Genomic DNA, 16,411 nt, shown 5'->3' on the forward strand with positions numbered 1-16,411 from the left:
GTTACTCATTATATAGTTATATTCCAAGGTTTTTGTAAGGGTGAAATTCTGTGGTACACATCGCCAGATGATGCATGCATACATTTTGAGGATTGACACTGTAGATGTGATCGAGTTGTTACACATCATCTGGGCGTGTTCAAATATTTGAAGTTAAAATTTCACCCATTGGTACCACCTCCAACAAAAAGATTCCTCATACAATTTCACGCTGACCTTTGATAAATTCAATGCATGCAACACACAGAATGCTCTGCAACTGCCTCTGCAATGCAGTGATGTACTACGGGTGCATTGACAATGCAGGAGGGATCATAGCCTTAGAAATGAACTGACTTTCAGCACAGCAGAGCGCATTGACGCTGCAGGTGTGATCAAGGATTTAAGGACTGTGGAAAGCAGAGAAACATTGATATATTTTATGTATTTATTTTTCTGGACATGGAATCATGAGACCAATGTCTCTTACAGGTCAACCCTGTCATTACAAATATACACTTCAACACAGTCTGCTTGGCTGAACAAAATGTGTCTTCACACACACTGCAGTGATCCTCTCTGTAAAGCATAGGCATTGGCTCTTAATTTGGCTACTGAATAGCGATACTATTTACAATAGTCTCATTTAATCTATTTATTCGACTTTGTCATGAATACATGGTCTTTACAATAAGCAACTGACAAATATGGAGCAATGAACAATGCAGCAAAACAAGTCCCTAAAACATCTCGCTTCCCCATATCTTCATCTTCAGCATATCTATGAATGTCAGCATTTCTGCTATAATGTCCTAAGCTTTCCACCTGCTTGGACCACCTACTTGGACAGCATGCTTACGCCTCGTTTGGTGACTCATCATCATCAGGTAGGAGCCCTTTAAGGTAGACTCTCTTGAACTCCTCAAACACCATGTCATCTGCCTCACTACCATAGTGTGATGTTGATAGTGATGTGAATAGGTGGAGTAGGACAGGTGCAGAGAGAAGGGAAAGATACGGACAAAGAGGAGGAGATAGTGACAGGAAACAGTCAAGAACACAACATGAGCACCAAGAGAAATAGCACTGAGTCCAATGTTTAATTAGGCAGCGATTTCATTCTAATTTAGTTTGATTTTATCAGTGCACTAAAACCCTTGATAACAGGCCTACTGTAGTATGTACACGATGGAAGTAAAAAGTAACCTAAAGAAATTGTATTAATATACACTGCTCAAAACATTTATGGGAATGCCAAAATCACATAGGTCTCAATAAACAAAATCTTCACTGTACATTGTGTAATTGACTGAGGAAAAAAAATAAAATAAAGAACAACGGTCAATGGAAACCAAAATCACCAACCGAATGAGGACTGGATTCAAACTCACACCAAAAATCTAAGTAAACAATTGAAATCACAGATTGTTCTAACCTGATGAACTGATGTGAATCAGGAGGGTGTTTTTCTTTACATTTCCCACTGCATCCCAACTCTTTTAGAAACATCAATGTCTTCGTCATCCAGGAACTGCCTACACATTCTTGCCACAAGGCCAGGCATTGCCCTGCACCAGAAGGAACCCATGGCCCACTACACCAGCATAAGGTCTGACGATGGGTCTGAGGATTTCATCCTGGTACCTAACAGCAGTAGGTGCGACCTTCCAAGGATATGCCTCCCCAGACCATCCCTGACCCACATCCAAATTGGTCATGCTGAATGATGTTGCAGGCAGCATAACATTCACCACGGCGTCTCCAGACTCTTTCACGTCTGTCACGTGTTCTGTGTGAACATGGTCTCATCGGTGAAGAGAACGGGGAGCCAATGGCGGACCTGCCAATTCTGGTGTTCTCTGGCGAAAGCCAATCGAGCTGCATAGTGCTGGGCTGTCGGGCCCTCATGCCACCCTCCTGGATTCTGTTTCTAATAGTATGGTCAGAAACATGCCTGCTGGAGGTCATTTTGTAGGGCTCTGACAGTAATCTTCCTGTTCTTCCTCACACAAAGGAGCAGATACTGGTCCTGCTGCTGGGTTGATGCCCTTCTACGATCCTGTCCTGCTCTCTTCGTGTAATGGCCCGTCTCCTGGTATCTCCTCCATGCACTTGAGACTGTACTAGGAGACACAGCAAACCTTCTTGCAACGAAACGTGTGGATGTGCCATCCAGGAGGAGCTGGACTACCTGTGCAACCTGAATGGGCTGCAGGTACCACCTCATGCTACCAGTAGTGACAAGGACACTAGCAAAACGCAAAACTAGAGAAGAATCAGTCAGGAAGGATAAGGAGAGAGCAAATGTCTATGCAAAATCATTCCCTTTTTGGGGGTTGTCTTGCTGTTGCCTCTCCATTGTACTTGTGCAATCAGTGCTTCCGAACTGGACAGATTATGCTTATGCTTCCTAACTGGACAGACTGATATCCCTGAAGTTTAATTGCCTTGGTGTTATTCTGTGATGATTACGTGTTCCCTTAATTTTTTCCAGCAGTGTATATTAATCTAGCATGGTGATCTAGCATAGCATGTTACACTGTCCAACCTTAGTCCTCACATAATTACTTAAACACAACCATTAACATCAATAAGGAAAGCAGAAAAAGTATTGTATTTATCTAAGATTACCACTCTGGTCCTTTTTTAAAACTAAAGATATGACAAAGAATCTTAAAAACTGTGCCACACAGCATTCAGTAACAGACACTCTGCCGGTTTTATGAACACAGATTTAGCCTAGTCCGTAATCTGTCAGCATAATCGGCCCTATATGATGAAGTTTCAGCCAGATCGCCATTCAGTCTTGTATTATTCTATTTCCATTACTTGCACACTGAAAATTAGGAGTTTGCATGCACTGACATAACAACAAAACAATAAATAAAGCAGCTTACCAGTCCTTAGCTGTTTAGTGCAAACAGATCCAAGAGAGGAAAGGGAATGGAAAGGAATTGGTCATCATAAATCGCTAACAGGTTAATGTCATCAGATTTTCTGTCTTCTCTAGACCTAAATGTAATCCGGGTGGAGGGGTATTAGTTATGTGCAGACATGACAAAGCTAGAGGTAAGCTTGTCTTTAGAAAAGACTGGGATGGATTTAGCAGCAAAAGAGGAGTCAGCAATAAGACCTACAAAGAGGTTCTAATTGCAGCTTGAGTCTGATTAAAATGAATGCAATGGTTATTAAAAAGGACAGTTTTTCCAGACAATGGGACTTGACCAGGTAAATCCCCAGGCTCTTTGTCAAGTGCTCAGAGAGAAAAGCATGGAGGGTGAAAGATAGCGAAGGGTGGTGTAGATAGAAAAGTAGCCTATTGAACATAAAGGACATAAAGGGGGAAGATTCAGAGGCCTTGAACTAACCTGATTCCGGTTTAGGATGCATGAGCCGGAAAGGAACCTCCACAGCAACCTCACTGGAACAAGGAGTGAAAAAAACTTTAAGACAGACACTTGAAAAAATATGACAGACTGATTTTGCTGACTGACAAAAAAGATAAAAGAAAAAAGTTAATTTGCCTTACCTAGATCCAACCATCCTTTTGAAGGGCAGAGAAGATTAGGTAATCAAATGAAGAGGTTTGGTATTATATAAAACATTTAACATGGGCTTGTATTGTATTGTGGTATAAATGCTATAGCTAGCTATAGGAGATTCCTATACTTACCCAGATGCATTGAGCCTAACCACCACTTTGTAGGACACGAGCATACCCTGCACTTCCTTTAGGACTTCCTCTTTCACGCTATAGTAATTAGAGATAGAGTGAAAAAGTTAGTAATATGGAATGGTAGAGAGAAAGATGCGAGAGAAAATGTTCCCACTAGAATTTGTAGCCATCAAGTCAGATTCCACAGTAACCAAAGTCCAAAAATGTATAGTTGTTTTGGTTTAAACTTAATATAAAATCAGGTTAATGGTGTGGTTAAGGTTTGTATAAGCTTTACATTTTTTTGTGAAGACAAACTGTATAGAGGTGCTGGTCATAAAATTTGAATATCATCAAAAAGTTTATTAATTTAAGTAATTCCATAAAAAAAGTGAAACTTGTATATTATATTCATTCATTACACACAGACTGATCTATTTCAAAATTTTATTTATTTTAATTGTGATGATTATAACTGACAACTAATGAAAATACCAAATTCAGTATCTCATAATTTCATAATTAGAATAAGACCAATACAAAAACATTATTTTTAGAAATGTTGGCCAACTGAAAAGTATGAACATGAAAAGTATGAGCATGTACAGCACTCAATACTTAGTTGGGGCTCCTTTTGCCTGAATTAATGCAGCAATGCGGCGTGGCATGGTGTCGATCAGTCTGTGGCACTGCTCAGGTGTTATGAGAGCCCAGGTTGCTCTGATAGTGGCCTTCAGCTCTTCTGCATTGTTGGGTCTGGCATATCGCATCTTCCTCATCACAATACCCCATAGATTTTCTATAGGGTTAAGGTCAGGCGAGTTTGCTGGCCAATTAAGAACAGGGATACCATGGTCCTTAAACCAGGTACTGGTAGCTTTGGCACTGTGTGCAGGTGCCAAGTCCTGTTGGAAAATGAAATCTGCATCTCCATAAAGTTGGTCAGCAGCAAGAAGCATGAAGTGCTCTAAAACATCCTGGTAGACGGCTGCGTTGACCTTGGACCTCAGAAAACACAGTGGACCAACACCAGCAGATGACATGGCACCCCAAACCATCACTGACTGTGGAAACTTTACACTGGACTTCAAGCAACGTGGATTCTGTGCCTCTCCTCTCTTCCTCCAGACTCTGGGACCTTGATTTCCAAAGGAAATGCAAAATGTACTTTCATCTGAGAACATAACTCAGCAACAGTCCAGTCCTTTTTGTCTTTAGCCCAGGCGAGACGCTTCTGACGCTGTGTCTTGTTCAAGAGTGGCTTGACACAAGGAATGCGACAGCTGAAACCCATGTCTTGCATACGTCTGTGCGTGGTGGTTCTTGAAGCACGGACTCCAGCTGCAGTCCACTCTTTGTGAATCTCCCCCACATTTTTGAATGGGTTTTGTTTCACAATCCTCTCCAGGGTGCGGTTATCCCTATTGCTTGTACACTTTTTTCCACCAGATCTTTTCCTTCCCTTCGCCTCTCTATTAATGTGCTTGGACACAGAGCTCTGTGAACAGCCAGCCTCTTTAGCAATGACCTTTTGTGTCTTGCCCTCCTTCCTTGAGCAAGGTGTCAATGGTCGTCTTTTGGACAGCTGTCAACTCAGCAGTCTTTCCCATGATTGTGTAGCCTACAGAACTAGACCGAGAGACCATTTAAAGGCCTTTGCAGGTGTTTTGGGTTAATTAGCTGATTACAGTGTGGCACCAGGTGTCTTCAATATTGAGCCTTTTCACAATATTCAAATTTTCTGAGATACTGAATTTGGGGTTTTCATTGGTTGTCAGTTATAATCATCAGAATTAAAAGAAATAAACACTTGATACATATCAGTCTGTGTGGAATGAATGTATACATTGTACAAGTTTCACTTTCTGAATGGAATTACTGAAATAAATACATTTCTTGATGATATTCAAATTTTATGACCAGCACCTGTAAGTAGTTTATACATTTGTGGCTATAGAAGCTAGTGACAACAAAGATGGAGTTGATTGTGTCATAGAGATCTCCTGATGTATTCTTCTGGATGTAGAAACCAGTAAGAGAACATTGAACGAAAGCAGAGTGTAATGATGATCACTCACATGCTTGAGGATGCCAGATTGGTGTCCTCATGCTTCAGTTTGCCATCTAATGCGATGCCTCGCCTCTCCTTATTAACAGCTAGTAGAGGAATAAGAGTGTACTCTTTTTTCAGGATAGTGGCAGGGGGCACTACATCTCTGGGAGACAGAGAAGAAAGATTACTACATTGCCTTATTTGGGATTTTTCTAAATTGCAATAAAAGCAATTAAAGAAAAACCTGTACGATGGTATTTAATGGGAAATCAATAAAATTGTCAGAAAGATGTATTGATTGATACGTACAAGGTTTCTTCGAGGGCAACTGCCTTTACATACTTGTCATTGGAATAAAGAACCACGTTGGTAATCTGCTCCACTTTAGAAGCAAGCATACATTTTGGTTACTTAATACGACAGACCACCAAACAACCAAAAGCAACCACACAGCAAGAAGATTCTCACCTGCAACAGTAATGTCTTTCAGTGACCTGTTGGAGCTGTTGTCAATGTCAACACTGACCTTGATTGGTTCACCATGGTAATATGTCTGCAGCGAGAGCGAGAGACAGAGACAGAGACAGAGAGAGAGACAGAGGGAGAGATGGAGGGAGAGAGAGAGTCAGATTTTGGTTTGGTTTTCATTGTCCTATTTTCAACATATCCTTTCCATGTTTCGACATACAGTGTCTTGGAAAAGTATTTAGACCCCTTATCAGATCTTTGTCACTGAATTACAACTGGTACATTACAATTTCTTTGTTGGTTTGTTTCATGGTGGGATGTATTTTTATTAAATTGAAATATGTGGTTTACATAAGCATTGAACCCTAGAGCAGTGGAAGCTCCCCATTTATACAGATAATAAAACTGCCCAAACAAGGACAGTTTCCTTACCTTGTGTGAACCATTTAAGTTAATGTCATATTTAATGGATTAAACCCCCACTGTTCAAGGTCAGGTTGTGAATCTAAAGGAAAATGAAAGCCAAAGAGAATTCTGCAGAATCTAGAGATACAAATGTATAGATAAGGAAAAAGGTACCAAATAATATCTAAGCAAGATTGGAAGAGCCACAATAAGGAACTGGAGGCTGCAACTCACCACCCAGGCACTGCCAAGAACATGCTGCACCTCAAAACTCAGTGCTCAAACAAGGAGACTTGTGAGAGAAGTCACAGAGGTCAATAATACCTTTTGAAGGATTACAGAGTTAAAGGACTAGGAGTGGAGAAATGGTGTACTGGTCAATCATATTCAAAGCTCTGCATGAAACTACCCTATACTGGAGGGTGGAAAGAAAGAAGTCACAACTCAAAAGTACTATCTAAAAGCATGAGTAATCCAGCTGCAATGTGGAAAACAAGATTGTGTTCAGTTGAGGCAAAACTAAAAAAGTTTTGAGCAACCTAACAGTTCCCATGCCTTAACATACACCATCATTACAGTATGGTGGTGATAGCATCATGCTGTGGGGATACATGTCTCATCAGCAGGAATCTTGTTAAAACAGAAAAAAGGGAAGAATTGATGGAGCAACATACAGGAAAATACTGCAAGAAAACTTGCTTTAATTCCCTAGGAAATTTAACTGTGGGAGGAAATTAACCTTTCAACAAGACAATGATCCCAAACACAAGGCTAACATGAGTGGCTCATGAATGGAAAGGTGAATGTCCTACTATTGCCCAGTCATAGTCCTGATCTCAATCTCATTACGAATGTCATCCAATCAGAAATGTTTGTCTAGGTGTTGGACACTTATATACTGTAAATGTCCAAACATAAAAGCATTGTCACCTAACAATAATTTATTTTAATGATAAATGACTCTTCTCTCCAAAGGACAACTCACCTCTTTCTCTAGGCTGACCTGCATATGCAGGGGTTTGTCAGACATTAGGAACTCAAAGGTTGTCTCCGCAGATGGGATGATTTTTCTATCCTCTGGAGCGTATTGGATTTTACGGATGGCCAGACGCACAGAGCTCCTGTGGGGGAATATCCAAAGCATTTTGAAGACAATTAGAATTAGTGGAAATGCACAATACCTCAAAAGTAGACTACTTTATTGATGTTTGTGGTTGTCTGAATTTACCGCTTTTCAATTTTGTCATCTTGGTTGTCAGAACAGAAAACCTTCACTTCAAACTCGACAGCGCAGCGCTGTGATTAGAGGTTGGGAATTTAGAATAAATTAGAGACCACATGAAATGTGATGAAATGACTGCTAGTGGTAGGGTTAGTCACCTTTCCCACATCTGATGGAGCTGGCTGCAAACACACAGAGCACGGCAGGTTGTCTGGGAACTGAAAAACACAAAGCACACCAACATATAAATCCTGGCAGGTAAATGGCACACCCAATATTTGGCAGTCCTCTTACACTGTCATATCCACAGTAACTCCAATAAACTGTGATATTTCCGATTCATAAATTACAGAAGGCAGTGTAATATACTGAAGTTGATATGCAGAAAAACAGCAGTTGTACTGCGGTCTAGCTGAAGTCATGCTACAAAATATATTGAGTAAAAGGAAAATTTGCTAGTCTGAAATCTCAAAACAAAACATTGTTTATAGGCCGATATATTGTTTTACATAGCTACTATTTATAGGCCCCCCGGGCCATACACAATGTTCCTCAATGAGTTTCCAGAGTTCTTGTCTAACCTTGTAGTCATGGCAGATAGTATTCAAATTTTTGGCGATTTCAATATTCATATAGAAGAATCCAATGATCCTCTTCAAAAAGCCTTTGAAGCCATAATTGACTCAATGGGTTTTATCCAACATGTCTCAAGTCCAACACATTGCCACAATCACACCTTAGATTTAGACCTGTCACAAGAAATAGATATTGTAGATCTAATAATTTCCCCCCAAAATCCTGGATTACCGGATCACTGTCTTATTACATTTACAGTTAAAACAAGAAATACACTTGCTCTGCAAACAATGAGTTTCAAAAGCCGTACTAAAAATTCTCGGACTACAAATAAATTCCTTGATATTCTTACAAGTTCGCTCATTAACGACAGAGTAAATAAATCTGTAAACGATCAAATCGAGGATCTAAACTCAACACTGCGAAATACATTAGACACAGTTGCACCACTAAAAACTAAAGAAATACGCAACAAGAAACTTGCTCCCTGGTACACAGACAATACTAGAGCACTTAAGCAAGCCTCCAGAAAATTGGAGCGAAAGTGGCGCTCCACCAGGTTGGAAGTATTTAGACTAGCCTCGATAGACAGTACACTACAATACCGAAAATCACTCACGTCTGCTCGATCAGCTTATTTCTCCAACCTGATTGAGTTAAACAAAAACAATCCAAAATGTCCCTTTGATACAGTTGCAACGTTAACAAAAAAGCAAAGCTTAGCAAATGAAGTGGGTCTTCACTTCAAAACCCCCTTAATGAAGAATAACATATTGAGTACCGTGACGTCGCCCGGTATGGCGCAGCCGGGGCCCCACCCTGGAGCCAGGCCCGGGGTTGGGGCTCGTATGCGAGCGCCTGGTGGCCGGGCCTTCCCCCATGGGGCCCGGCCGGGCTCGGCCCGGCCGGGCTCGGCCCGAACGGGCGACGTGGGGCCGCCCTCCCGTGGGCTCACCACCCACAGGAGGGACCATAAGGGGCCGGTGCGAAGAGGATCGGGCGGCAGTCGAAGGCAGGGGCCTAGACAACCCGATCTCTGGACACGGAAACTGGCTCTAAGGACGTGGAATGTCATCTCGCTGGCGGGGAAGGAGCCTGAGTTAGTGCGTGAGGTTGAGAGGTTCCGATTAGAGGTAGTCGGGATCACCTCTACGCACGGCTTGGGCTCTGGAACCACACTCCTTGAGAGAGGATGCACTCTTCACCACTCTGGAGTTGCCCATAGTGAGAGGTGGCGGGCTGGTGTGGGTTTGCTTATAGCTCCCCAGGTCTGCCGCCATGTGTTGGAGTTTACCCCGGTGAACGAGAGGGTCGTTTCCCTGCGCCTACGGGTCGGGGATAGGTCTCTCACTGTTGTTTGTGCCTACGGGCCGAACGGCAGTGCAGAGTACCCGACCTTCTTGGAGTCTCTGGGAGGGGTGCTGGAAAGTGCTCCGACTGGGGACTCTATTGTTCTACTGGGGGACTTCAACGCCCACGTGGGCAACGACAGTGACACCTGGAGGGGCGTGATTGGGAGGAACGGCCCCCCTGATCTGAACCCGAGTGGTGTTCAGTTATTGGACTTCTGTGCTAGTCACAGTTTGTCCATAACGAACACCATGTTCAAGCATAAGGGTGTCCATCAGTGCACGTAGCACCAGGACACCCTAGGCCGCAGGTCGATGATCGACTTTGTTGTCGTCTCATCTGACCTGCGGCCGTATGTCTTGGACACTCGGGTGAAGAGAGGGGCGGAGCTGTCAACTGATCACCACCTGGTGGTGAGTTGGATCCGATGGCGGGGGAGGAACCTGGACAGACTCGGCAGGCCCAAGCGTACTGTAAGGGTCTGCTGGGAACATCTGGCCGAGTCTCCTGTCAGAGAGATCTTTAACTCCCACCTCCGGCAGAGCTTCGACTGGATCCCGAGGGAGGTTGGAGATATTGAGTCCGAGTGGACCATGTTCTCCACCGCCATTGTCGAAGCGGCTGCTCGGAGCTGTGGCCGTAAGGTCTCCGGTGCCTGTCGAGGCGGCAATCCCCGAACCCGGTGGTGGACACCGGAAGTAAGGGATGCCGTCAAGCTGAAGAAGGAGTCCTATCAGGCCTGGTTGGCTTGTGGGACTCCTGAGGCAGCTGACGGGTACCGACAGGCCAAGCGGGCTGCAGCCCGGGTGGTTGTGGAGGCAAAAACTCGGGCCTGGGAGGAGTTCGGTGAGGCCATGGAGAAGGACTATCGGCTGGCCTCGAAGAGATTCTGGCAAACCATCCGGCGCCTCAGGAGAGGGAAACAGTGCCCTACCAACGCTGTTTACAGTAGAGGTGGGCAGCTGTTGACCTCAACTGAGGATGTCGTCGGGCGGTGGAAGGAGTACTTCGAGGATCTCCTCAATCCCGCTGACACATCTTCCATTGAGGAAGCAGAGGATGAGGGCTCAGAGGTGGACTCGTCCATCACCCGGGCTGAAGTCACAGAGGTGGTCAAGAAACTCCTCGGTGGCAAGGCACCGGGGGTGGATGAGATCCGCCCTGAGTACCTCAAGTCTCTGGATGTTGTGGGGCTGTCTTGGTTGACACGCCTGTGCAACATCGCGTGGCGGTCGGGGACAGTGCCTCTGGGATGGCAGACCGGGGTGGTGGTCCCTCTTTTTAAGAAGGGGGACCGGAGGGTGTGTTCCAACTATAGGGGGATCACACTTCTCAGCCTCCCCGGGAAAGTCTATGCCAGGGTTCTGGAGAGGAGAATACGGCCGATAGTAACAGTGTGGTTTTCGTCCGGGCCATGGAACACTGGACCAGCTCTATACCCTCTACGGGGTGTTGGAGGGTTCATGGGAGTTTGCCCAACCAATCCACATGTGTTTTGTGGATTTGGAGAAGGCATTCGACTGTGTCCCTCGCGGCATCTTGTGGAGGGTGCTCGGGGAATATGGGGTCCTGGGTCCTTTGCTAAGGGCTGTCAGGTCCCTGTACAACCGAAGCAGGAGCTTGGTCCGCATTGCCGGCAGTAAGTCAGACTTGTTCCCAGTGCATGTTGGACTCCGGCAGGGCTGCCCTTTGTCACCGGTTCTGTTCGTAATTTTTATGGACAGAATTTCTAGGCGCAGCCAGGGGCCGGAGGGTGTCAGGTTTGGGAACCACACGATTTCGTCTCTGCTCTTTGCAGATGATGTTGTCATGTTGGCCCCTTCTAACCAGGACCTTCAGCATGCACTGGGACGGTTTGCAGCCGAGTGTGAAGCGGTGGGGATGAAAATCAGTACCTCCAAATCCGAGGCCATGGTCCTCAATCGGAAAAGGGTGGCTTGCCCACTTCAGGTTGGTGGAGAGTGCCTGCCTCAAGTGGAGGAGTTTAAGTATCTAGGGGTCTTGTTCACGAGTGAGGGAAGGATGGAACGGGAGATTGACAGACAGATCGGTGCAGTTTCTGCAGTAATGCAGTCGATGTATCGGTCTGTCGTGGTGAAGAAAGAGCTGAGCCGCAAGGCGAAGCTCTCGATTTACCAGTCAATCTACGTTCCTACTCTCACCTATGGTCATGAGCTTTGGGTCATGACCGAAAGGACAAGATCCCGGATACAGGCGGCCGAAATGAGCTTTCTCCGCAGGGTGGCTGGGCGATCCCTTAGAGATAGGGTGAGAAGCTTGGTCACCCGGGAGGAGCTCAGAGTAGAGCCGCTGCTCCTCCACATCGAGAGGGGTCAGCTGAGGTGGCTTGGGCATCTGTTTCGGATGCCTCCGGAACGCCTTCCTGGGAAGGTGTTCCGGTCCCGTCCCACCGGGAGGAGACCCTGGGGAAGACCTAGGACACGCTGGAGGGACTATGTCTCCCGGCTGGCCTGGGAACGCCTCGGTGTCCCCCCGGAAGAGCTAGAGGAAGTGTCTGGGGAGAGGGAAGTCTGGGCATCCCTGCTTAGACTGCTGCCCCCGCGACCCGGCCCCGGATAAGCGGAAGAAGATGGATGGTCTTCACTTTAGTTGTAATGAATACACTACTTCATCATCACCTTTAGAAAACAAATAACTGACTCCTCCTTAAATAGTTATGGTCCCAAAAATCTCAGTTGTCCTAAAAATGTCCTGAACCAATGCTGAACATAATAAATTGCTCCCTTTCCTCCTGATGTGTACCAAACTCACAAAAAATTGCGGAAATTAAGCCTCTTCTAAAAAAATCTAATATGGATCCCGAGATATTAAACAATTATAGGCCAATATCGAACCTCCCGTTCCTCTCAAAAATCTTGGAAAAATGTTTCCCAACAACTGAATGCCTTCCTAAAGACAAATAACATTTATGAAATACTCCAGTCCAGTTTCAGATCCCATCATAGTACTGAGACTGCACCCATGAAGGTAATAAATGACCTTCTAATGGCCTCAGACAAAGGTTTCCGCATCCGTCCTGTTGCTTCTTGATCTTAGTGCTGCTTTTGGCACTATTGACCACTCCCTTCTCTTAGAGAGACCGGACACCCATATTGGGCTATGTTCTAGCCTGGTTTAAAACTTATTTATCTGAAAGATATCAGTTTGTTAATGTGGATGGCATGTCCTCTGACAAGTCAAAGGTATGCTTTGGTGTTCCTCAAGGCTTGGTTCTGGGCCCATTATTGCTCTCACTATATATGCTCCCTCTGGGTGATGTAATCCGAAATCACAATGTAAACTTTCACTGTTACGCTGATGACACACAGTTATATATTTCAATGAAGCATGGAGAAGCCCCTAAATTAGCTACTTTGGAAGCAAGTGTTTCAGATATTAGGAAGTGGATGACAGAGAATTTCTTGCACTTAAACTCAAGGAAAACAGAAATGCTCGTTTTAGGACCCAAGAAACAAAAAGCGTTGTTAGCAGATCTCATTGTGAACCTTGAAGGCTACAGGTCGTCCGGCGACACTGTAGGGCCACAGTGTCGCCGGACCCCCCGTCTCAGTTCCAAGGTGTTATGCTGCTATATTATTGTGCTGGGGGATATGAGGAATGCACTTTCTAACTTTTCTCAGTCTCCTCCAGTTTAAAATTTTAGGAGGAGAGGAGGTCCTGGTCCACACCTGTGGAGTACCTGGTTTGGGGGGCCCGTTGCTGTCCCTGTCCTTGTCCACCTGGTCATACTTTTGACCTAGTCTAGAATCAAATAGACTCTGGATTTAGCCCAGAGAAATTTATAAATTAGTCCAATTGGACTCTTAATATCTCACCCGGCACAGCCAGAAGAGGACTGGTCACCCCTCTGAGCCTGGGTCCTCTCTAGGTTTCTTCCTAAAATTCGGCCTTCTTAGGGAGTTTTTCCTAGCCACTGAAATCCAACACTACTGTTGTTTGCTCCTTGGGGTTTAAGGCCGAGTGTATCTGTAAAGCACTTTGTGACAACTGCTGTTGTAAAAAGGGCTTTAGAAATACATTTGATTGATTGATTGATTCTGCAAAACGATTGCTGCAACAGCTGGTCTCAGACGATCTTGGAGGTGAAGATGCTGAATGTGGAGGTCCTGGGCTGGTGTGGTTACATGTGGTCTGTGGACAAGTGGATGTACTGCCAAATTCTTGGAAACGCCTTTGTAGACAGCTTATGGTCGAGAAATGAACATTCAATTCACGGGCAACAGCTCTGGTGGACAATCCTGCAGTCAGCATGCTAATTGCATGCTCCCTCAAAACCTGCAACATCTGTGGCATTGTGCAGTGTGATGGAACTACACATTTTAGAGTGGCCTTTTATTGTGGCCAGCCTAAGGCACACCTGTGCAGAAATCATGCTGTATAATCAGCATCTTGAAATGCCAAACCTGTGAGTTGGATGGATTATCTTTGCAAAGGAGAAGTGTTCATTAACACAGATTTAGACAGATTTGTGGACAATATTTGAGAGAAATAGGCCTTTTGTGTAAATAGAGAAAGTCTTAGATCTTTGAGTTCGGCTCATGATAAATGGGGGCAAAAACAAAAAAATGTTGCGTTTATAATTTTGTTCAGTGTATAAAGCAATTTAATGACATCTTCCTCATGTGAAGTTTTTCCTGAACATGTGACTTGACCAGGAAACATTTGGACCCGGTGCCTTTCTAATATTCATATTGAAACATACAAGTCAGTCTAAGTCAATGTTTAAAAGACTGTATTAAAAATTTTCATTAAAAAATTTAATTAAAAAGGTTAACATTGGTGGTTGATTTAAACCTTTTTTTTTCATTGTTCTTAAAAATTAAGAAACCAGAAAAAAAAGTGTGTCACCTCAAAGAAAAAAGGGAAGGCATTGTTTCCCAACTTGCGCAGTAACTTCTCCTGTATCTTGGTGTGTATGCTTCTCTCCTTGTCCTGCAATTCGGGGTACACCTGGCGGGTGGTCAGAAAGATGTCCCTGCGAAAGGCCACACCCATCACATCCATGTCGTCTCTGCCATACCGGAACGTGCAGGACAGCATAACAAACACTATGGGACACAAGAACAAAAGAACAGTCGTCACTGTTCCATGTAATTCATTCCTGTGGTTTTCAAGAGGAAAATAAAGATGACTGTGTCCCTGAAAAACACTTCATGTTTCTGGGGATACTGCAGAGCGTCAGTCCAACATAACTTGAGAAACTGGACCAAAATCATGAACTGGTGGCCAAAGGTTTTCCTATATTAAAGCCACAGAGTCAGCAAAGAACTCCTAGCCCTCTTTGAATGCTTTCAAAGCTTAAATGATGTTGTAAAACTAACCTTTCTTTCCTTTGATCAGTACAGGGTCAATCACCACAACTCCATCTGATTAATACAAGGGAGAGACATACCACTTGAGTATCTCAAAACACAAAAAATATAAAAAATATCCCCTAAAATAGTTAAGTCTTGGTCACTCACCAACAGGGTCGATGGAGTCAAAGTGATCCACAAAGTCTCTTTTGGCCATGTACACCCCAACCTATGGCAGAAACAGACCAGAGATTTCGGTCGTACAAATAGCCTACATGGTTAATTACATGGTTAATTTTGATCTCTGACAAAAAGGAACAAAAAACACATTGATTGTATGTGCCAAAATTGTAATTATTCAAAAATAAAAAGTACTCAGATAATGTATCTTGAAGGATACTCACCGACTTATCACGGGAAAGTTTCTTGAAGATAACATGTTTGTTGCTCATGGTTTTTGTGTCGGTAGAATATTATCTACAGATGAAGTTACATAGACATTATAAATGCCTGATCATTGACTTGGGCCATCTCTATTCAATACCTACACGCATAAATCTACACATAATCTGGCTCCTTTTAAAGCCTCCAGCATTGTAATATACCATGAAGCCAATTTTTGATATTTTATAATAATTTGCCTGGATCGATATCGGGATAGATAAGCTAACTTCACTTTACATGGAACAGCTGTTCTTAACATAAACCTAGGGATATAGATACAAAAACATGCAGGATGATAAATCCAGTCCAATTCCCCATACCTGACCTATATTGTAAAAATGCCACTTGGGCAGGTTTACTGACCTGTAGTGGTGCTGGATGTGTAGTAGTCAGGTGCAGGTTGCAGTAGTGAACCAGGCACAACGTTGTTGCATTTATAATCTGCTGCACCCTAACTCCCCCGCCTCATCTCAAGGTATGAACTGACCTGAGGTAAGTGTAGGATCAGCTTACCGCCTCAGAATCTTATTGTTAATCCTTATGTAGTGGAATAAAAAAATAAAAAATAGAAATAAGAAAACTGACCCTAGATTTCCCTCACCTCTTACACCTCCCTTGGGATAAAGCAGTTTAGACACTCAGTTTAGACACACATTGGATTGCAGGCTCCTTTCCGTCAGCTTGATTAAAGGCCAAGTCCTGAAGCACAAGGCCCTAATCCTCACACATGTACAGTCACCAGCAGAGCACAGCGTGGCAAGCTGTTACACTTATGCCACTTTTCAGGTTGACATACTTGGAGCGACATGCCTCATCGCACAACGCCTTTATAGTTGGATAAACAAATGTACTGTAGCTGGCCTGACACATGAACCATCCTAATACTATCAATAACTTCATATAGCATCAATAAACGTGTTTATTTTTTTATGCAGTTATGCTCA

The 16,411-nt window shown here is 44.0% G+C and overlaps 1 protein-coding gene across 3 annotated transcripts; it reads right to left on the minus strand.

Annotated features, from left to right (window-relative positions):
* Nucleotides 1-405: 405 nt before the first annotated feature.
* Nucleotides 406-15,985, minus strand: LOC105029819 (S-antigen visual arrestin). Of its 3 annotated transcripts, XM_034294577.1 has the most exons (17): nucleotides 15,831-15,983; nucleotides 15,428-15,500; nucleotides 15,192-15,252; nucleotides 15,051-15,095; nucleotides 14,578-14,777; nucleotides 7,941-8,000; nucleotides 7,789-7,856; nucleotides 7,546-7,681; nucleotides 6,156-6,240; nucleotides 5,997-6,069; nucleotides 5,713-5,850; nucleotides 3,653-3,730; nucleotides 3,509-3,523; nucleotides 3,348-3,400; nucleotides 2,877-2,886; nucleotides 814-925; nucleotides 406-770 (listed from the first exon to the last, which is right to left on the minus strand). In XM_034294577.1, exons 2-16 carry the CDS (start codon nucleotides 15,473-15,475, stop codon nucleotides 835-837), a joined length of 1,161 nt encoding a protein of 386 aa, XP_034150468.1. In that variant the 5' UTR covers nucleotides 15,476-15,500; nucleotides 15,831-15,983; the 3' UTR covers nucleotides 406-770; nucleotides 814-834. The 3 variants fall into 3 exon arrangements, with proteins under 3 accessions (XP_034150468.1, XP_010901659.1, XP_034150469.1); XM_010903357.3 differs by having other exon boundaries at nucleotides 406-925; nucleotides 15,831-15,981; XM_034294578.1 differs by lacking the exon at nucleotides 5,997-6,069 and having other exon boundaries at nucleotides 406-925; nucleotides 5,713-5,791; nucleotides 15,831-15,985.
* Nucleotides 15,986-16,411: the final 426 nt, after the last annotated feature.

Source organism: Esox lucius, chromosome 1 (genome assembly GCF_011004845.1).
Source record: "Esox lucius isolate fEsoLuc1 chromosome 1, fEsoLuc1.pri, whole genome shotgun sequence".
In the NCBI taxonomy this organism is placed as follows: domain Eukaryota; kingdom Metazoa; phylum Chordata; class Actinopteri; order Esociformes; family Esocidae; genus Esox; species Esox lucius.

Bases quoted from the DNA above. Each gene is read 5' to 3' on its own strand.
- LOC105029819 (XM_034294577.1), bottom strand. From the start codon at position 15,475: ATGAGCAACAAACATGTTATCTTCAAGAAACTTTCCCGTGATAAGTCG. The intron at 6,241-7,545 runs GTGAGTTGTCCT...CTCTCGCTGCAG, and splicing joins AGGTCAGCCTAGAGAAAGAG to ACATATTACCATGGTGAACC. The intron at 5,851-5,996 runs GTACGTATCAAT...TCTGTCTCCCAG, and splicing joins GTTGCCCTCGAAGAAACCTT to AGATGTAGTGCCCCCTGCCA.